The sequence below is a fragment of the Trachurus japonicus genome, chromosome 13 (assembly GCF_045865225.1).
Source record: "Trachurus japonicus isolate A0001 chromosome 13, Traja_1.0".
Lineage (NCBI taxonomy): Eukaryota > Metazoa > Chordata > Actinopteri > Carangiformes > Carangidae > Trachurus > Trachurus japonicus.
In genome coordinates this window covers 36,826,732-36,850,163 of record NC_140919.1, presented here as the reverse complement: position 1 = coordinate 36,850,163, position 23,432 = coordinate 36,826,732, and the positions used below count along the sequence as shown (strand labels likewise).

The following is a 23,432-nucleotide window of genomic DNA, read 5'->3' as shown; positions in this document are numbered from 1 at the left end:
CAAGGCCCAGACTATGTGGTTTTGTGGTGAAAGATTCAGAGGAGGAATCTGCTTTTTGTCCCTGTGAATGAAGCAGATTTAAGGATAAAAGCCTGGTTACTCACACCATTATGTCACAGCTTTGCCCCACATATCTAAGCACTGTAATACCCATATTTCCAGCATAACGTCAACCCCAGTCTGTGGGCTGTACCACATAGCTGCACACAGCACACCAAACCTAAGGAATTTGCAGAAATACGCCTATTCCCTTTCTAGCAGGGAGTTAAATGAGAGGTTCAATACAAAACTCATATTTATCTGTTTTTTTTATAACTCACATATTAAAAAGCTATATTCCTTATCTTAATTCTGTAAAAAAAATAAAAGTGTTAATTGACATGCTGCTGTATTTAGCTGGGTAATGTACTGAGCTATTTCTTGGCTGGGAGCAGTGACTGCCTGACGACTGGTAGTTACAGTCTATTTGCTGATCGTTGCTTCTGGCCAGTGGCACTTCACCCACCACAACTTCAGCACAGATTACACTAACAAGATATAATTGGTGAGCTGTGGAGGGGTCTGTTAGATGACTTCAGGTGTCTCTGGACAGAGCCGGACAACAACATGGATCAGTTTCAATCGATCGATAATGAAAAATGTATGTATAACCCATAGAATAAGGAACATACAAACACAAGATGGACCTTTACCTCTTTGTAGTCATCAGTGAGGCAGAGGCTGGACGCTTGCCGGATGACATCATCCACTCCACCACATCCATCCATATTATCTAGAGCCTCCTTCATCCCTCCCTCCCTCTCTGTCTTCCTGTCTTTTCCGTTCTACTCCCCATTCAGTAGGTTAGTCCACGCTGACTCTTGAGGTTGAGCCCAGTCAGTACACATCATGTTCCCGGCCAACTCACCCCCGCCATAAATACAAAAACAAAACAAAAAAAAATCTACTCCTCTCCTGGCTCGTCTTTGTCTAACATGTTGTGACACTGTTTCTCTTTCACTTCCCTTCACTTTCTGACGGTTACACTTTCCCTCTATAGGTTCTCCTACCTCTCCCACAGGACTGTGAAAGCACAATGGTCAGAGGTAAGGCCCCTTTAGACCCTCCCTACCTTCCACCCTCCGGACAGGGCGGCCTCTCACAGCCGGAGGCAGCAGAATGAGAGGAGGGAGAGGGAGAAACTCACACTGGTGGTTTTTTTTTTTTTTTTCCTGTTTTAACACCCTGACGTGAGGACAGCAGCTGCTCACCACCGGTTTGGAAAGATACACCTCAGCCGTGGGATAGCAACAGTGTGTGTGTGGCAGTGTACTGTGTGTGTGTGTGTGTTTAGACATCACTCTTGGATACTTTCACTCACTGTCTATATTTATTCTCTCTCTGTTACACGCAAGACTCCTTTTTTTCCCCCTTCAAAGCCTCCTAACACTCTTACCTACTGTAGAATAGCTCATAACTCTCTGTGTGTGTTTGTGAAGGACAGATTGACTGGAAATGTAGATTTTAAGAAGGTGAAATGAACGTGAAAATCTTGTGTTTATGTAACAGAGGAGCCAGTGTGCTGCCTTCCTGCACAAGGTAAAAATAGTGCCCTGTCTGGACTCCAAAGCCAGCAGGCCCATAGCCCCAGCCAGCTGAATAAACCCTGACAGAGCACAATGGATCATTAGTCTGGCACACAAACACACACAGCCACTCACTCACTCACACACACACCAACACAGCGAATGCTTCAGCCTTGTATCAGTGACTTACCATTTTCAATCCGAGCTCTCCACGGTGTGTAATGATCTCATCTTTGCGAGACGCTATCGACCCATGACTCATATATTTGTCATAGCCGCCCAGACAGAAAATTATATCCACATATGGCTGCAGAATCACACTGCAGGAGCAACATGACACACGAACACACACACACACACACACACACACACACACACACACACACACACACACACACACACACACACACACACACACACACACACACACACACACACACACACACACACACACACACACACACGCCATCAACTGGTTACTTAGAAAAATGATAGCCATGACAGGGAATCAGAAAACCATTATCATGTTGAGGTGGAAATAAACTCATTATTCATTTGCAGGGGCACATGTATTTTTACACACTGGAGTCTTCAAGTGATTATTTCTCTTGATTTAGTATATGTGTTATCCAAGTAACACAGTTTTTCTCTTGATTGATTGATCTATTGATTACTATTTTTTAAATAAATGCCTAAACTGTGAGTGAAATGTCAGAACGTAGGGAAAAATACCACATATCACAATTTCCCAAAGCTTCTGGTAACATCTTTAAGTTGCTTGTTTTGTCTGACTTACGATCTAAATTTGAACGATATATCAATTTAGAATCAAATACATAGAGAAAAGCAGCAAATACCTGGATTAGATAAGTAAAAGAAGTTCAAGAAGAAGTAAAACTAATTATTTCAACACCACATGGCTGTACTGTATACGACTATGGAGCAGTTCCCAGCAGGGGTGGGAGTTGAATTTAACCACTTTTTGCATCCGTCCCATAAGCCAGGCTAGATACTCAGATGTGTTTGTTAATTTTTCATATTTGTTTCCACTGTTCCTATATTTGATTCTATTTAGCCTATTTATCATGCAGCCTTGCAGATCCAGAAATTCAGATATAATGTTGGCAGTGGTATTGAGAGGTTCAAACCCAGGTGGGTAAATGCTTTAGCTTCTCATGAGACACACACACACACACACGCACACGCACACGCACACGCACACGCACACGCACACACACACACACACACACACACACACACACACACACACACACACACACGCACGCACGCACACACATACGACCTGCTGCAAAGTCAGAATGAAGTTGCTGGAAGTACAATGTGACTAAACTGAACCAATGATACTGAAACACACAAAACATTACCCCTGACTTAATGGTGAGGCAAAGCTTGTTAAAAGTTCAAAGTTATGCTGCTTTTTTTGTTTCTTTCTTTGAAAAATCAAACCTCCATCTGCAGACAGAGTCAGAGGATGAATCCTGCTAAATAGTCAGGGATCTGACGCGAAGAAAAAGGATCAGATCAGATAAAAAATTAAACAGCCCAGCCAAGGACAAAGAGGTACAACAGAGATGAAAGGAGAGTGATGAGAAGGAAAGAATGCCAAGTGATACTGAGTGATAAACATGAGTCACATTCATCTGTTACTCTGCTGAGGGAGAGACAGAGAGAGAGAGTGAAGACGAGAATAACATGAGAAAAAAGGGACTAGAAATGAAGACAGTTGGGGAATAATGCATTTGCATGATAACATCAAAGTGCATTCGCAAAAAAAAACCCCCACCCCCACACCCACGAAGCAGTTAAATAAAAAAGTAGGAAGTGGGCTTGATTCTGTGTTGATCCCTAGGGATTATGGGTAGAGTACAGAGAATTGTCTGGCTGTCTCCTGGATCCACCCACACTGGACGGCTGCTGCTGCTGGGGACAATATAGACAACACACACATACACACACACACATATACACACACATATACACACACACGGGCCAATAAAAGCTGTGCTGGTTGTGAGTGGGAGCAGCCTGTTTGGGGCTACAGGGTGGGGCCGAGTCAGCTCTCCTGGTTCCCCGCTTCATTACCGAGGCTGACTTCATAGTGAAGGTGAAGTCACCGCTGATTCAAATGGGATAGGGAGGCGGGAGGGAAGGGTTACCTGGGTTACCTACTGTATGCGCACGAAAACATCTACAGACACCCACAAACACACAAATCACAGTTCAAGGGCATGAGACACACACACACGCACGCACGCACGCACGCACGCACGCACGCACGCACGCACACACAAACATAGGTTAATTCCCCTGGTGTAGATGATGGCTCGGCTGTTGGGTCAGCTGAGAGAGCGAGTGTGAGAGAGAGGGACACACACACACACAGAATAGCTCATTGTTCCAAGTGAACAGAGGGCGACTGTGGGAGAGAGGGTTCCTGGCACCTCCTGTAAGCCTGAGATCCAAGGCCAGTGGCACCGTGGCTGCGATGCACTCGCTCTTTTTAATCAGCCCCACTCCCCGTTTGTTTGTGCGCTCTGTATCAGCAAACAGGCTCACGGCTCCTTAATGCCTACGTGTACGCTAGTGTGATACAAGACTGCGTTTACAGACACATATGAAAGAGATGTTTGAGACTCAGATCTGATCTTATTTCAGAAAGAAGAGGAGGAAGAGGGGGGAGGAGGGGGGCTGCTACCATAGCAACATGCTGAGAATTTCTCCATGGCAATGCTCTGTGTTCCAAACAAATTGGGCTGCTACAGAAGCGCAGGGCGGCCCATCAGGAAGTCTGCCGACTCGCACTGAGGCCAGTGTTTAAGGGAGCTGAAGTTTTGACAAATTGTAGTATATTTTGGACACAGTACCAACTTGTCTTTAACACAAAAGCTGCTCGCTGCACAGCAAATGTGTGATGGAGCGGACCCAAGTCATACAATAACAAGTTAAAACATACATCACAGAGCAATGCGACGTTAAACACACGGTCCTATATCATACAAACCGCAGTTACTGCATATGGAAACCTCTAGACTTGGGTCATGTTTTATCCTGGCTAGAGATAGACTGATTATCTGCTGATATTCAGCATTTTTACAACAATTGGTAATCAGCCATTTTTTTCCACCGATAACAGAAAAATAAAATAACATTTATTTTAAAACATGCTCCTTTGGCTCTGATGCAGCCGTCTCTGCTGAAGTCACCACTCCGGGCTGTGTAACAATGTCCTGCCCATAGCCTCCACTGAGCCAAGATCTGTGTTGGAGTTTGTGCTATTGTATAAAATTGTAAAAGTCTCTTTATTACAGATTTTGACTGTGTACAAAAAAGAAAAAAACAGCATGCTGTATTCAGTCAAATTTCAGGTGCGTTATTCTAAATTTTGACACCAAAGTTTAATTTTTTTAAAAAATTTTTTTTTACAGCAAATGAATATTGGTTGTAAATTTCAGTTTCCTTTATTACTAATAATCGGTATCAGTTTCAGCCCTGAAAAAAACATATTGGTTGAGCTCTGACAAAGGCCATCAGATTAATACAGCTGGCCAAAATTTTGATGTAAAACCTATACCATACTGGTTATCTCCTCTATAACATGTGATGTAACTATAGTTTTAAACACAATAACTACTTTCTTGTGTTGGATCTGTTCAATGTTTTGGAAAAAGAGCTTCATACGAGACTACAATAAGCAGATTCATCTGTTTGTTTGTACGTTGGGGGAAGGAGACAGGTCACGTTTCACGCTGCGATTACTTCTTTGCAAACCAGACAAGTTCATTGTGTCAGTAATTCCATAAAACTGGGTTTATTTAATAACACCCTTATTGATCAGGTCTGTCACTCTTACATGATCCGTCACTGATATCTACTGTACCGCTCGTCCTCATTCATAATTCATCAGGCCACACCTCATATTCCGTTACACTGACACTGGAGCTCTCCTCCCCTCCCTCGCCAGTCAAGTCTGGAAAAACTGCATGAGCTGATACATATGCATGACATAAATACACATCAATCCTCACAAACATCCCATAAAACACAGGGCTCAGCATTCAATCAGAGTTTGTGAGGCCTTGGCAAACGGAGTGAACCTGCAGCCCGAGATGACAGACTCCATCTAAATCTGTAAATCAGCCTCCTCCAGCCTCTTGATGCTGCTGCTGCTGACAGCACGCCACTGCACGATTTATGGATGTGCATGCGAATCTGAAAAGGGGATGACATAGTGAGACCTCAGCCCCTAGTAAATACACTGAGAAACACTGTGTTTTTAGCTCACTTAAGCACTTAATAAAATGAAGTGCAGCGCCAACATGGAGCAGGGAGCTTCAGCAGATGATTGGTTATTCTTGCGATGGTTTATTTGCAAAATTGACGGTGGTTCAAATCAATAGTTGGTTGAAGTCGTTGATTCATAGGTTCTCCCCGGGGTCATCCTGCGACTTAATTGGCTAATGGTTCCTGACACTAAGTGGAAGCCTGCCTCCAACATTATGGGATGAACAAACAGCTTTCCGTTCCTCCTTTCCTTTGCCATCTCCTCTCTCCTCCTTCGCCTTGAATCACCAACAGCTGCAGGCAAACGGACCACACCTTAACTACAGCAGGAAAACAACAATGATGCTGATAAACAAAACAGAGATCGTCCCAAGACACCGACGGTCCCAAGAGACATGTTCAGACGCAGGGACAACACCCCGTCTACTTCCGTCTTTTACCTCTTTATCTGTTTACTCCTCGTCCAATTTATTCCCTCACTTAACCCCTCACTCCTTCCTTTTCCTCTCTTCTTCCCCCCATTGCCCTTTGCTTCTTTCCATCCCTCGGTGTGAGCATGTGTGTGTGTGTGTTATATGCGTGTGAGGGGCGCTGTCTGCCTGCTGGTTGCCAGGTTACCAGTCTAATTGAGGGGCCTCTGGAGAGTTGCTGTTATCAGAGCCTGAACCCGCTGTTCCGCTTACCGATCTCATTCTTTCTCTTATTTGCCCCATCTTTCTTTTTTTTCCCAGCACGCCCCTTGCATTAAATTCATATAACACTTCAACACTGCAATTTCAATTCAATTTCATTAACATAGACTTTTTATTCAACATCCTCCTGAATTTCCATCCTTTAGATTGAACTGGGGCCAATAATTTTTTCCGTTCTACCTTCACTTATCATCTCAGCCGCTTCAGAGTAGGGCTGCCACGATTAGTCGACTAGTCACGACTACGTCGACTATTAAAATCGTCGACAACTAATTTAATAGTCGATGCGTCGTTTCTTTTCTTTTTTTTAAACTTTGTTTTTCTCTCAAAACTGCTGGGGCACCTTCCACACACGCACCCACCGCTGCAGCCGCCCACCACACATACACACCTGCACTCACTCACTCAAGGTGAGTTTACAGGTGTTCTCTCTCTTTTCTCTCTCTACCTGTCTTGTCCCTCATCAAGCGGCACCGGTGTAACCCCCCGCCCGCCCCACCGCCGCCGCCGCCGCCGCTCCTCTCCCTCTCTCTCTCCCTCTCTCTCTCCTCTCTCTCTCTCTCTCTGTCATTTTAAATGAGAAGCGCTACTAGCAGTGGTACCGCCGCTCCATCGTTTTAAATCACGGACTGAAAAACAGCCGTTCGTCATTTAAAAATAAAATCGCGGACTTTGAGACTCTGTGTTGGAGAATACTAGAACGTTACCGCGTCCGGTCACAGCGTCCTGGTCACGTAATGAGCGCTCATCTTAACGAGCAAGTCTTCTCTCCCGGCGTAAATCTACGTCAATATTTTCCGGTAGCTTCTCATCACAGTCCACACCTTGCAGAGTTTGAGCTGCACCTCACCAGAACTTTCTGGTGGAGTCTTTCTATGTTTCTCCTTCTGTGACAGTAAAAAGGGAACATTTACATTTTTTCAGACAAGACGATTGTCTTATAAACTATTTGATTTTTTTTTAACAGAACGACTCCTATTATTTACAATGAGCACAAGTTATATTTGATTGATAGGCCTACCAAAACTTTATTATTGTGAACAATTCCTTAGTTTCAGGTGTCCACCTCATTTTATTTAAATGTAGCTATGTTTAATGCCAGAGACAAATGAAGGAAAGACAAAAAACCTTTAAGTATTTATTTTGGTGTTGTTTAGGCCAGTGCCTTACCCTTATTTTACTCAGCTGTTTGCACTTTATGCTACAGTTAAAGCTGCATATTTCATTAAAAGTTTAATGAACTATCATCTTAATTGTCTTTATTTTTAGTTAGCATATACCTTAAACACTTCAAGCTGAAAGCTAATGATGGTATATAAGAGCAGCTGCATGCTGGTGCGATAATCTGTATGTTTTACATTCAATTTACGTATGATCCGATTAGTCGACTAATTGAAAAAAATAGTCGGTGACTAGTCGACTATCAAAATAATCGTTTGTGGCAGCCCTACTTCAGAGAGGTGAACACCTTTCTCTTTCTCGTTGCTTCTACTCATCTCTCCCTTCGCTTTCCTCGGTTTGTGTTGTCAACACTTCTTCTGTTACTGTTTCATCTCTGCCTTTCATCCACAGTCTCCGCTGGCCTTTCCTCTGCTCTTCTGCTTATCTGCTTCACTTTCCTTCATTCCTGCCATTTTCTGTGTCGCCCCATCTCCCTTTTTATCTCCCATGAAACATAGTAGGAAATCCTTATCCCATTACACAACCGCTCCCTCACTCACACAAACTCACCACCGCCCTCCTGACAAGCAAATACAAACACGCAGAAGATGCGCTGGGGTTTATACAAATGTTTATCTAGATGATCTCAGTCTTTCTGGGGTTTTTCAAATGCTAAAAAACACAATATCAGAGCTGAACTGAGGGAAATCCACTGATTCATTAATTCCAAAAACTAAGTCTGTGCACAGAATTGACTAGAAATCACTCTTCATATTAAACCAGCTGAAGAAAACAGCAGCACACACTAGATCAGTCATATTCTGTGATGCACATACAAAATATGACTCTCTGCTGAAAAGAGAACATGATTTTGGGAGGACAGAACGTGGACTCCCAAGTTTCATGTTGCACACTGATAAAACATGTGAAGTACACCCACAAGGCCTTTCCATCTCCCCAAACTCTTATGTTTCCTTCCATCACTTCCTCTCCAGCTTCTCATGCACTACTTACACTTGCCCCCCCCCACCCCCTCCCATCAAAGAAGCTCCATCTTTCTCCCTCAGTGCCTCCCCCGGCATATTTTACTCAGCTCCTTTGCCTTTCATCTACCTCCCTGCTTTTTCCCACTCTCCATATCCACTGCATTGCAGACTTTCTTTCCCTCTCAGAGCTGGTTATAGAAAAGCCGATGTACAGCTGCGATGTGCTTGCTTTTCCTTTAATCATGATTGCTTCATTCCTCCCAATTCCTTGTTAGATAAAAGTGGGACACTGCTGTCACATGTCCCACAGGGATCACACACACACACACACACACACACACACACACACACACACACACACACACACACACACACACACACACGGTCACATACATAAACACAAATGTACACAACCCTCTGAGCAGCCATTCACATTTAAATTCTCTCCATCACTGTGTTGTCTGCACCATACGACGAACACTTTGCATCCAACACATGCAACTCGCTGCTTGCATCTGTGCACACACAAAAAGTTCAGTCGTGACACTTATAAATGTGCAGTTGCATGCATTGCACACCTCATGCCTCCTTGACGTGGATTGATGAGGCTGGATGAGGAGGCGGAGGAGGTAGGACATTATTCCCTTGAGTCAAGTGCTCTCTTAGCAACCAGCCAGCCATCAGATTCATAGCACAATCACATTACCAGTAGAGACGGAGCGATAATCCTACACAGCTCTGCAGTGACACATTTGCAACAATGCCTCACTTTCAACTTGAAATTCAACGATTAATGATAAAGTGAAGAAGTAAAACATGTTCACATGTTCACAGCACTGCAACTACCTGGTAGGAACAGTTTTCCTGGTGGACCATCCTTCACAGCATCCTAGAACAGAGCTGGCTGAGCTGGGGGAGCAGGAGCGAGACTGGGACCAGATTCCCAGCCCTGCAGTGGTATTCCAGTGGGGAGCAGAGGAGAGCAGAGAGGAAGAAGTGAGGAGAAGAGAGGAGAGGAGAGGAGAGGAGAAGAGAAAAAAGAAGAAAAAGGAGAGGAGGGATCCCACCGAGTCCTGGATCCAAACTAAAAATCAATTCTGCTGCTTGCCTCTCCAGTCTGTTTTCTATCTCTCTTTTCTGCTTGTTCTCTGCTCTGTCTGTTTGTCAGGAGAGAAGGGCAGGGTTTGATCGGCGCTTCCCAAAAGCTGAAAAGAGGGAGGGGAGTGATAGACTGGAGGAGGGGTGTGAGAACGAGAGAGCGAAACAGAGAGGGAGAAACAGGGAGGGAGGGGAGCGGTGGAAAGCAGTGACTATGCTCCCGGTCGCCTTTCTCTGTCTCTTTCAGACTGAAAAGTGGGAGGAGCTGCGGGGCTGAATGTATGTGGAGTCGGCCAGTGGGAAGAGGGGGACGGTGGAAAAAAGGGAGGGGGGTGTGGGTCGGGGTCGGGATGTCATTCCACTCTTTTATCTGGAGTCATGCCAGACAGGGAGGCAGAGAGGAGGAGAGGGAGAAGGGCAGAGGAATGACTTTCATACTTTAATCTTTATCTTAATCCCTATCTGTGCTGCATGAATAGTCATCGGAGGCAGGATGCTGCAATGCTGTGAAACCCAAACTAAATCATGGCCGGGCATCAAAAGCATCATTCACTCACACTGTGGGAGTTGGTAACATAGCCGCCTCGCTGGGCAAAAAAAAACAAAAAACACACTGCCTGCATAGACACTGCACCCCATGCACAGCTTCTCCTCATTTTCTCGGTCTCTTTGTCGGATTATAATCCCATAGTGGCAGATGGCTGGTTTATAATCCAAATGCAGGCCAACCTGCTGAGTTAATCGCTCCCTTTTCCATCTCTCCATCCTGACGTCTACTCATTACTGTGCTAAATCTCTTGTTTTCTGGTTTGTCCATTGTTTTTGATCTTCGCTGAGTCCTGTCTGCATCATTTTTTTTTTTTTTACCTTTCCTGAGGCTGAAACTGATGTATATTATCACCACACTGATTATTTTAACCATTTATTTATTTATCTTAGAAAATAGTGAAACATGGTTAAAAATGACTTCCATGATATTTGTTTTGTCAAATGAAGAGTTCAGATTTTGAACAACATAAAACTAACAAAGGCTCCATAACATCACGCACGAGAAATTAGAGACTCACAACATTTGACATTCATTAAAGCAGATATCAGTGGAATGTTTTTGTTAATATAAGTCCTAAATAGTCCTATTTTCCGTCAGCAATCACTTACATGAAGTATTTCAGCCTAAACACGAGTCTCTCCGTCACTCTGCTCTGCTGTAACCCGAGGAGAAAATTTTCCTTGTGGGATACAAGTGTTATCCAATGAGGGGAGAGAACGGCATGAAGGGCTGTGTGTGCAGCCAAGGGATGCGCGTGAATGTGGTGACGTAGCACGAGGACCAATTGATGCCTGACAAGGGCGGGGGCTGCTAACTCATGGTGCGTTCAAGGAAACTCGTACTTTGTGTTTTTCCTTCCTGTGAAGTCATACCAGTTCGATCTGGTACGAGTTCACGGGTCGGAAGTTACGAGTGGCCGTTATAGGGAACTTTCACAGACAACAGGACGGTAAAAACACGAGCTACGGGTTACCTGGAACGCTACCAAGTCGTAGTTGTGACTTGAAGCTGTAACTTACGGTTTCAAAAGCCTGCCTTGAACACAGCATTAGCCGAAACGGCCGTGCCGATGATATCTGCTTTAATCATTTCACAAATCAGTGTTTTTTAGTTTTTTGCATGGCTGTTCGATTTTTATTTGTTTAGTTTAATTGGATCCCCATTAGCAGCTGCACAACACGCCTATTAAAGCAGTGCAACAGCTTTGTACAAGAATGTGGAGAATGTGACATCCATTTAACTCATACATCTGTTTCAGCTTTCATTTTTTGGCAAAGCAGCTCCACACACCACCTGGGATTGCATCCCTCCTCCCAGGTCAGATCTCTCTATCCTGTATTGATCTTTTTTGGGTGACGCTGCTTTTCCCGATAAGACCACTCCTGGGTTTAATGAGCTGGAAGTGGATCGATGAACTCTCAGCTCTGATCTCTCTCTGCTCGGGCCTGCACATCACTGGCTGTGAGTTGGCCTTGTGCGTGGTGCCAAGCTGGTGCAGCCTGGAACACCGCCCATCCTGTCACACTAACCTTGGATATAATTATCTGTGTGTGACATTGACCTGTGATAAACTTGTTTTTTCTTTCGGTGAAAGCTACCGGCTGGGATTCTGAAGCTCATGCTGAGTTTATGGAAAGACACGAGAAATTTCAGATTATAAAGTTGCTGGGGAGTCCAACATATTTTGCTGTCAATGTTTGTTTCTTTTAGACATATGTGTCTGCTAATACGGACTAACTGATTCATCTCCGGTTAGTGTTGCTATGAGATTGTGGTGGTGAGTAATTTCTGCCATCTAGTGATCAACAGTCGCTCAAGGAAAATGTAAAATTTCAGGGCAAGTTTAATAACTGGTGAATTATAGTCGCTCAATCACATGATGGATACTTAAGTGATACCAGGGATATGCTCAGATTGAGTTTCTCTTTGTGTGCTTCTTTGATGATTGTTGGATTGCCCAACAGTATCTGAAATGCAACACCCCGCACACACTGAAACCCCCCCTCTTGTAACTTTTCCTAACTGATAAAACAATCTGTTTTCATTCTAACTACAGCCACACTGTCTTTCTTTCCTCTGCTTTCGTAAGCTTCCTGAGAGAAGAATATCTAAATGGCAGCCAATACCCAGTGTTAGTGAGTCAATGATCTGATGTATTAGCTCCACTATTAAAGTCTTTACAGCCTCAGGGTCACTAAAGCTCGATGCTTCTGCTGTTTGAATACAAATGTATCATACTGATTTCACTCTCTGATGCACATGCGCACACACATGCACACACACACACACAGGAGCAAAGAATAACTTTGATGTCCAACATCTGTGAACTACGCTTTGATACAAGACACCACAGCGACCTCCTTTCTCTCCTCTATCACCATGGCAGCAGTCACTCTGAAGACACCCCCCGCTGACCTTCGCACGGTTGTCAAGGTTGCAATCCGAGTCAGAGTACAGGTGGAGACGGAAACAGCACCTGTTCATCCACTTGGAAAAAAAACAACAACATCCAACACAACCCAGACTTTAGAGTGTGTAACCACTGATTCTTAAATAATATGTGTATTAGCAGTAAAAAAAATCAGCTTGAACAACAGACACAGCTAACAAACTGCAACAACTGTGATTATGTAAGAGACCTTAATCAGCACAGTGAGGACTCAGAGCAAAGATTATTAACTGTAGACAGACAAACAGGCAGGCAAGCTGCAGTTCAACCTCCCACATGAGTTGTTCCTCTGAGCTGGGTGCTGTAAATCTACTAACTGGAAGACAAGTGGATTTCTGCAAATTGTGGCTTCAGTGGCTGCTAAATTGCAGCTGTATGCAGATTTTAATACCAAATTCCAACTGTAGTAAGTAAATTATTCATGCACAGAGTAGGAGAAGTGCTGTTTCTCAGTCACTCATGCTGTGAGTATGTGCTATAGTGAACACTGCGCACTAGAGCGGCTCCTCTCATCCTGCACATCAAAACAACACTCATGTGGGGCTCTGTGTATTTAGCTCTGCTATGTGGGCATATTTATAGATGCAAACTAAAATAGTGAATCCCTAACCGTTAAGTCACTGGTATCGGTGAGTGAATAACGTCCTTGTTCCCTCTAGGTTACAGAGGGAGGGGGACATGATGCTGTAGGTGGTAAATAATGCTGCATAACACTCTGCACAGCTCATGGAAAATCCATGGATCCCAGTCATGCTGTGACGCCTCCTCCCTTTCGCCGGCAAAACAGCTTGCCCCCCTCTCCTTTCAGCCTGTGTGCCATCTACCCCTCCTTCCTCTCCCTCTGGCCTCTCAGTGTAACTACACTTGCTTTCTTTTCACCACTTTTCTCCATCTTCCCCCCTCATTCCATCTCTTTCTCTTCAACCTGCCTCCCTCTCTGTCTCAGCAGGAAGACGGGGAGCACAGATGCTTTTAGCGAGCTGACATTTTGTGCCAGTGTAAAAACACTGCATAGCAAAGCAGGTTGGCTCAGTGTGAGGGCCAGATTCTGGCGGTAATGAGCTCGCTCTGACAGGGAGGAACTGATGTGGAAGGCTGGGGAGCGCATGTGTGTGTGTGTGTATGTGTGTATGTGTGTGTGTGTTTGCGCTTGTGATCCGCCGCCAGAGGTTGTTCTAATGAGGACTAGAGTCGGTGGTGGAAAGACTGAGCGTGCTGTGACCACCAGTCTGTGTTAATATTTGTTTCACAGTTTTAGATGCATCACAACAAATTTGTGTACCAAATGAGTAAATGACAAATTGACCACAGTAACGCTTGAGCAGTATCTCAGTATCTCAGTACATTATGAAACAAGAGTTGTGACTCACACTGAATAATAAGCAGCTCTCACACACGATTTTTAATATATTTCTTGTTGTCTTGACTACGGATCAAAAAGTGTGGAAAGCAAAAATGAAATCATGGAAATGTGGAGAGAACTAACCTTTGAGCTGGAAGAACTAGTTGATGACTATAAATCTATAAATCACTAATTAGAACGACAGAAAATCAATCTCAGCCTCTCAGATGGGAGGATTCACTGCTTTTCACTAAAGACTGAACATCGACTGGACTGTGAAGAGCTGGTTGGATAAAACAATACTGTGATTGTGAGAAAAAAAGACTATCTATGATTTCTCATATTTTATATTTTATAACAAAATGATTTGATTAATCAAAAGCCATAGATGATTTAGTAACGGAATTCTTGTTATAAGTAAAAAATGACAAACATTTCCCGGCCCCGGGCTCCGTGATGAGATGATGACTGCCTTTGTTCCTCTTAAGTCATCATACACTGAGTATTTTGGGGCTGTTGGTTGGACTAAACAAGTGATATGAAGACGTCATCTCAGATCTAAGGGAATTAAAACTGGCATTCTCTCTTTATTATTTGACATTTTATTGATAAAGTGATCAAAAAGTAAACATTAGTTGCTGTCCTGCTGAGTGCTACACTGATTAATGAAATGGTTGTGTTCTTGTGTTGTGGGTATAGGCAAAGAGATAAACTTGTTTTATGTCCTGTCCTCGACTGCAACAGATGAAGCTCTCTGCATGATCTGGCACAAAGACTCTCTCTCTCTCTCTCTCTCTCTCTCTCTCTCTCTCTCTCTCTCTCACACACACACACACACACACACACACACACACACACACACACACACACACACACACACACACACACACACACACACAAACACAGACACACACAAACAGACTAACAGAGTCTGAAACACAGAGACAAAACACCCTTGGTGTGTTGGGGTCTGTGTGGGTGTGTCGCTGTAAGTTAAACATGCCATGTATTTTTAGCCTGGAATAAACAGACCGAGTTCAGTTCACTTTTATACACAGACACACACACACACACACACACACACACAGGCACAGACACACACACACACACACACACACACACACACACACACACACACACACACACACACACACACACACACACACACACACACACTATGTAATTAGGCGCACTGAAGAACAGTGTTTGATGTTTCAACTCCACCCAAATGAACACACATGTCCAGACAAGCACACACACACACACACACACACACACACACACACACACTGGCCACTGTCTGTGTGTGTGACTCAACCCTTTATTTCTGCTGCGGGACACAGGAGAGGTGATGGATATGAGTTTAAATCCTTTTACTGCTTAGAAAACCGAACCTGACCCTCTCTCTGTCTCATTTTCAATTTCCATCTCTCTCTCTCTTCTTCTTGTTGCAATAAATCTTTTTTTTTTTTTTTTAAATCTCCTTTAGGCCTGTAACTTATAAAACTGGCCTGTGTGTGCGAGTGTGTGTATTTGGCTGTGTCTCTGTAGTGACTGTGCAGTATGAGGACTGACACGGAGCTATAACATTAGAGGCTGTCTCCTCGCTGCTACATAAATCCCCATTTCCTCCACAGCACGCTCTGCCACTCACAGCCCGCGCTCCCTCTTTGATAGTTTTCATAGGGTGGAGAAGTGGAGCCAGGCGAAGGGGGGAAAATGGTCTCCTGCTGTATTTTGGCTGTGTGAGAACATTAGGCTATAATGCTTCCTGACAGCTTGAGGAAGCGGACAATTATCAGGGAACAAGAGCGGGAATGGTAGTGAAGGATAGGGGATGTCTGGAAGAGACAGAATAAGGAGGGAAGAAAAGAAAGGGAGGAGGAGAAGGTGGAAATTGGCAACAGTGCAGTGAAATGAGTGTGAGTGCCTCTAAGCTGACTTATGTGCCTTACTCAGACCCTGGTGAATCATGGTCCAATGAATCAGAGGAAGGGTGTGCTTGTGTGAGTTTCTGATTATCGGGATGGTCAATCGATAAAAGGCTGAGGCATGTGTAGCTGGAGGCTGTGTGTTTCCACTTGAGACATTATCATTTGATCTCCGGTCACAGCTGCACCTCAGTCTGGCTGGGTGACATCACTCTGGATCATCAAACGCATTGATGTGGCTGAAATCCTGCAGTTACCGTCTACCTTTAAGCCGGTCTGTCATTGTCAGTTCATCTCCACCGACTGTATTGTCTCATTATTATGTCTCAGTTCACACAGGTTTGTGTACTGTTGTGTTTGTTTACCAGTCCAGTCGAGAGGAGGTTATCGAGCAGCTGATTAAACTGTACTTTGACACCAGATAAGAGCAATTCAGACTGTACCGCTCCCGTTCAGATGTCATGAACTTAATGACCTGAAGAATGTCTTAGACATTTTGATATTACCTACAAGCCAGCAGGTCCATCTAAGCAGCAAAAGCTTTGATTTGATGTGCATCCAGGTGAATGGTGATAACGTAATATAGCAGATCACCTTGCTGAGCTGCTCAGGGGTCAACACAAGGCTCCACAGTGATAAAAACAACAAGAAACACTATTATATATCTTTGGTCCGGACAAACCAACCTGACAGTCAGCTGCCTGCTACATTTGGCCCATTGAGCATTTTGAATTGCCAACAGAGAGGGAGCTTACTGACTGAGCTTACTGACTGGCTGTTGAGCCCTCTAAGTCTCTGACTTTATCCATTTATGGTAGTTTGTTCTTCCTTCATAAGGAAGACTGACAATCGCAGACCGAGCATTACCGTCTCAGATGTGCCTTCTTATCAGATTATTATCAATTTATATTTCAAGTGTAAGTCACAGGACATTTTAAACACAGCTTCTGATTTGCCTTGTGCATTTTTTTGGGGGGGGATTTGATGATCTCCCTGTTTCCCCCATGCAGGTGTATACAATGTTCAGAGATCACATTTCAACAGAAGCTTGAGGTGACGTGAGGTATCCCAAAGTTTTTAATCTTTTGGCCTTTGTTGTCACTGCTTGAACTTTTGTTTGACGTGTCAGACAAACTCTCTCCGCTCCTCAAGGTAAGAGGAACATTCAAAACAGGTGTACAGCAACAACGTTTTCCCTATTTAAAACACAAAGCAAATGCAACTCATATTTGATTATTTTCTGTGCCAGAGAGGAAGAAAACAGAACGCTACCAAGCAGCAACCCACATATGGTCACAGTCCTGCCTGTGTGTGTGAACCGGCACTTTGTTAAAGGGTCACACAGAACGCAGTCGTGAGGAAACCGAGATGCATGGACAGATGTACAGCTGGCTCTACTTTATCTCCTGTTCTTAACATATTAAACTTTTTTCTGTAGCATACAAACTCAAAAGACCACATGTCACAGCAGAGGAATGCAGTGCCCTGGGCTAAAATTACATCCTCAGTCGTTTTGCCAAACAATTTATCTACTTTGAACCGGAACTGTCTGAAGCTTTGTCTTGGTTTGACTACAGCCACAACACATGTGCATGTGATGTTCAAAAAGAGTCGGACAAACTGGACAGAAAGTACACACTTCATATTCATATTCAGGTCTTATTTTTGTTTTACCTGAGTTAAGTGCCCGACTTGCTGTGAGGAATCCAAGGTTAAGCTGAGATGAAAAGTACTCCACAGGTAAAAAAGAAAAAGAAAAGAAAAGGAAAAAAAAACAGAAGAAAAAAATCTACCAACACTGGCAGACTGTCAGGATACCATGAGGAGAAAAAGATATCCTCTGATTTAGTGAAGTGAATGTGCGCATGTGTGTGTGTGTGTGTGTGTGTGTGTGGACTAGGAGGCAGAAATCTGCTTGATTCTGTGGCAGAGTCTGTGTAGTCAGTTTGTGTGAAGAGTGTGTGTGTGTGTGAGTGTGTGTGAATGCTGGTGTGCAGAGGGCCGGGCGTGTTTCAGCTGGTACCGGCACATACATGCACACAGTCACACACAAGCAGCTGCGGTAAAGCCTGAAGGGGCTGAACCAGACACCAGAGCCTCAGCATGCGCCCTCCACACCTGGTTTAAGCCCTGCCCCCCCCCCCCTCCCCATCTCTACAGGCTCCTCCCACTTCCCTCCCATATATACATTGATTACCATCTCCTGCAGCTTCCCACCCTTTTTGCTTGCCGCCCTTTTCATTCAAAACACACTCTGACCCCACATTCCTCATCTAACCTCCCTCCTCCTCCACAGGTGCTTTTTTTTTTCCTTTTTGATCCCAGCTATCTTTGTCTTCAGGCCTGCCTGCTTTGTTCCCCCCATTCAGGACCTAACTCCAGCGTAACTGCTTGACATTCATTGTTGTCTATTTATATTCACTATAACCACACTCAAACCCTGCAATTTCTTCCTTTTTCCCCTTCCCTCGCCGTCTCTCTCCCTCTACGTGGCACAGTCTGAGTACTGTGAAGGTAGTAGTTAGGTTGTTAGTGGAGGGTGGCGAGCACAGTTCAACTACTGAACCTCTACATAATCACAGAGCACAGAGTGAAAACTGCTCTCTGCCTCTGCTCTTCTCTCTAACCTCTCTGTTCTTCTTTCTCATCATTTATTTTCCACAGCCCTTGAGTGCTTTTCTGGGGCAGAGCACTCCACACTTTGTACAATTTGTTTTGGCTCTTGGCCTTTTTACTGTTTATATGGTGTGCCTTAGCAGCACCTTCCTATTAAGTAGATGTTCATCGACATGTTCTTCCCCTGACTGCTGCAAACAGAGAAAGGTGAACTGTCACATTTGCCTGAGCAGTGCAGAGATTACAGTTTTAGAGGTAGCCCAACTTCTCAAAGGATAATGAATTTGTAGGATATGTTATCATATGTCACTCTAAATGGACATTTCTAGCAATTATGTACTGCATTTACACAAAAATTATGTATACACAAGAGGCAAGTGAAAAAAAGTGGACAAAATTATTTAAATTAATTTAAATATAGATCCTACACCTCCCAGAATGCAACTCAGTTGAGTATTGTAGGTTATGACTGTATTGAGACAATATTTGAGAGGACAGTCCTGATGCAGGGTCCATCTCTGCTGTGAGTGACATTCACAGATGTTGTGTTTTTCAGATGTATAAAGAGGCCAGTGAAGTGCTGGCGGGTTGTTTAGGAGCAGTGAGTTTAATCTTTGGACTGCGCCACATATGGAATCCAGACATGTACAAAGCATTGGTGAGTCAGAGTGTGAGCCTACATCTGAACACTATCACTGTATGCGAGGCGCTGGCTTTGCTCAGCACTTGATATGAAACTATGCACTCATGTGTGGTAAATGCTCTGGTATGGTTATGATATGTTCAGTAGACCTAGAACAAATAGTAGCCGTGTGTGTGTGTGTGTGTGTGTGTGTGTATGAGCCAGAGAGAGAAAATTCTTCTCTGCACTTCCAAAGCAGGAATGATGGTGCAGGTCCCAACACAAATCCTGGTTTTGTTACCAAAATGTGCCCGCTGGGTGTTTTTTTATGCTGTGAGTGAGTCTGTGTGAGTGCTGCTGCACTCTGAGATTGAAAAAGTAGCACCCTGTAGGCATAGACTTAGGACTGCTCCACTACGTGCTCTAGCACACAGGTAAAGGTTTGAGTACAGCCAGCCATATGTGTAGCCTGACCCCCATCTGTGCCTTTTTCACCTCGAGACTGGCTCGGAAGAATAATATTATTGTTTATCTTCCAAGGGTGTGCGGCTATAAATGGAGGGTTAGGGGTAGCGTTACCCTCGGTGTACTTGAAGTCCCTGTGGGCCCGTCCCTGCCACGCGCCTCCAGAGTTCATTAGAAACAAATTACGAACAGGTCAGCACGACCCTCATCCTCATGAATCCTCCTGAACCCACACCCACAGCCACAGCCTGCAGGCAGACGCTGAGATTACAGCAGCCTGAAACCACACCCTGACCAAACACACCTGCAATAACATGACTACTTGATCAAGCTGGGGATGAAATGACATAAAGGAAGAAAAATTAAGCTTGTGCAGTGCGGTCTAGAAAGATTTAATTAAATCTCCAATTTGGCCCACAGCTAAAAAAAAATCCATACCCTGCTTTAGGATCATTATGTCGGCAAAAAAAGCCTTTTCAAAGACTCCTCTGTACTGTAATTTAACCCTAACCTCTGCCAGACAGAGTGGATCCTGTCTGTCTAGTAAACCATTGATTTGACTGCTCCAAACCTTTTTCTTTTTACATTTCTTACTCAAAAGAGTGGCAGACGAGCCAAAATCAGTCTCCAGGCACTCAGCGACCGCTACACATTATTAACTTTCAGCTTCTGTGTCCCATCTTTCTGAAAGCACAGATGCTTTTGAAGCTCTACTGAAGCATGAATATCTCCGTCTCACTGGACCCGGGCAACATCCCAGACAGACAGACCCTCTCTATACATGAACACACGCACCGTCTCGCTGGTGGGTCCCGCCAGAGTGGATGTCTAAATATTTAACAACATTTTAAAAGCACCAGCCCTCCCTTCCCTCCGGGGTGTCTGCTAAGTCCTGCAAATTTGAGAATTAAGAAATCCAGATGCCCCCTGACATGGAGAGCGACCCAGAATGTCTTGTGGGAACGTCCCGAATTGCCACTTGACTGCTTTTATGCTCTTGTTAGCAGGTTCGCAGAAGGTCAATGCGGCCATTGTCCTCTTTTAACAATGCGCAGAGGGCCAGAGACAGAACTGAACAAACCAAAAAGCTAAAAAACATGTCATACGTTCAGCAACTGATTGTACTGATATGATTCACACAGAAGTAGCAATAGCACCTCCATGATTTTAAGAGTGGGATTGTCCAAGATATAAGTCTTTTCTGGTGTATCGCTCCTGCTCTCTGCTCAGGTGGGATTACAAGGCTAATTCCAATTCCTTATCGACGCAGGGCCATCGAACTCACAGGTCCATTTTTTCTGAGGTTTGTTTTTTTTTGCTGGTAATAGGAGAGGCAGCTGGACGCCCCCGCTCTATCTCCATCTAGACTGGACTATCTCTGTCTACCACACCAGGCTTAGTCTACCTTCGTGAACACACATGTGAGACACCAGCAGAGACCAAGAATGTATCCATCCATGACGGTGAACATGTGTGTGAATTTGTGTGCTTGTGTGTGTGTGTGTGTGTGCATTGCAGAAGCTAGGGGCTGCATGTGGAGACAGAGGATCTCTTTCATGAGATTTTCTTCCACCCAGGTCAATTATATCATATCCCACTGCCCGGGGAGAGAGGGAGACGCAGAGCAGACTATCCCCCCAGACTGAAGCAAACCGGGAGGTGACCTTCCCATAGAAGATGGACAGCGGGTAATGAACATTGACACAAACACACGAGCCACGTGGCCTCAAAAGATACCATCTTCCTGTCCTTTTCCTCCTGCTTTCCTACCTCTCATCCCCCCACTTCTTCTGCTACATTCCTGGCATGCCTCAGGGAGACAGAGGGGGGCTCCAGGACAGACAAACAAAGACTCACAACACACTCACAATGGCACTGGCTGCAGCCATTGTCTGTGTGCACTGAGGAAAAGGTCTTGGTGCTCACATACTAAAAGAGTCGCCCTCTCTCTCTCAAAACACATTTGCCCTCCACTAGTTTCGACCGCTGACACATGTCTGCAGTGGAACTGTCTGAGGCTGCTGTCATCGATGTTCTCCTGCCTCTCCCAAACATTTAAAAAGCTACACCCATCTGGACCCGCAGACTGACTATAAACCACGGCAGGTCACGGGATCCAAGTGAATCTAACAGCCTGTGGTAGTGGTGGTGCTGCTGGTGTTAGCAATTAAAAGGCCTGCAGCAGCTCACTGAGGGAAAGTCAATGCAACACTGACCTCTTCTGGTAGAAATGCCACATGGCAAAGATCATATAGATTTTTTTTTTTTTTTAAAGAAATTAGGTTTCACAGAGATTAAGTCTCTATTGTCAGCAACAAATCTTTGCAGTTAAAGTTCTAATAATAACGTGCTGACATGACTGCTATTTATAACAATGTGTTATACAATGTGACATTTCTGCATTTCAGAGGGATACAAAGTGTATTTGTCAATTTGCATCAACTGCTGGATCCTAAAAGTCTCTCTGAGCCAGTGCACTTGTTATTGTGTGTTTGAATCTGCAGCGACATGGCGACAGGAAACTGAAAACTCAGTTTCCTTGCTGCCCCTGCAGCGTCCATTTCCCTCCAGCTGTGGATCCCAGACATGATGGTCAGGTTAATAGCTGGGCCACATAGCTTAGCGCTACATTAGCCGACTAATCCCTCTTTCTTTACTGTAGCTAACCTAACCTCATGTTTCCAGGGCCCATCTGACATGGATAACGGCTGGATTACAGCAGCACACCAGTGCATGGTGAATCTGAAAAAATACCCACAGAAAAGATAGTAGAAATAACATGTGACATCCTTTGCACACTCACTGAGGTGTAGTTGGTCTTGCCCATGATGTGGTTCTGGTTGTGGTTGAGGTTCTGGTTCTCCTGCTCTCTGCACTGCAGCCCGGCCAGGTGCCTCTCCAGCGCGGCCCAGTCCATGGTTGGCAGAGGTTCTTCCTCTACACCCTCGTCCTCTTTGTATCCTCCCATCCGAACCCCAGTCCCTCCACTGCCTCCTCCTCCGCTGCCTTCGCCGCCGCCACCCCCGCCGCTGCTACGGCTCCCTCTGCCTTGGCTGGAGCTGCGACGGCTGAGCTTGGGAGTCCCTGCCCCCCCCTGTGGTGTACCGGGGGAGTGGAGCTGGTTGCTCCTGGGCAAAATCAGATTGCCGTTCTGTTTCAGTTCCTCTGGGACGGCCGCGACTGAGGTGGCAGTGTGTCCGCCGGGGGACGGGTGGGGCGGGACGGTCTTCACATCCTGGAATTCTTCGGCCAGGCTGCGGCTGTTTACTGTCTTCCTGCAGCCTTTGGCGAGGCCGTCTACTCCCACAACGCCTCCTCCGCCTTCCTCCGGACCAGGAGGCTGTGGAGAGGTGTAGTCCTCTCCGTACTCACTCTCCCACTCTTCTATCACCTTCTTCTTGTACTCTTGGTAGTCCTCGTCCTCCTCGTAGTCCTCTAGGGTGACCAGGTCCAGAGAGGGGGAGGATTTGTAGTCCTCTAAAGTAGCCAGGTCAAGAGAAGGGGAGCAAGGTGTGACCTTGTTGGAGTTGGACTCTGAGCTGGAGCGACTGGATGCATCACTCCCCAGGTCCATGCCATCCTCCCGGTAATCCTGCAGTGACAAAGAAACAGAGAGAAGGAATGAGACTAAAGACCGGCAACAGGAGCTTGTG

General features: G+C 44.9%; 1 protein-coding gene across 4 annotated transcripts in view; it reads right to left on the bottom strand.

Moving 5' to 3' along the window:
• The window catches only part of schip1 (schwannomin interacting protein 1), a 239,723-nt gene that overhangs the window by 15,879 nt on the left and 200,412 nt on the right, over positions 1 to 23,432 (bottom strand). For all 4 annotated transcript variants that reach the window (XM_085796335.1, XM_085796336.1, XM_085796338.1 and 1 more), the window contains one exon: positions 22,583 to 23,371. In XM_085796335.1, coding sequence (XP_085652461.1) covers positions 22,583 to 23,371 — 789 coding nt within the window. The remainder of the gene's footprint in view (positions 1 to 22,582; positions 23,372 to 23,432) is intronic.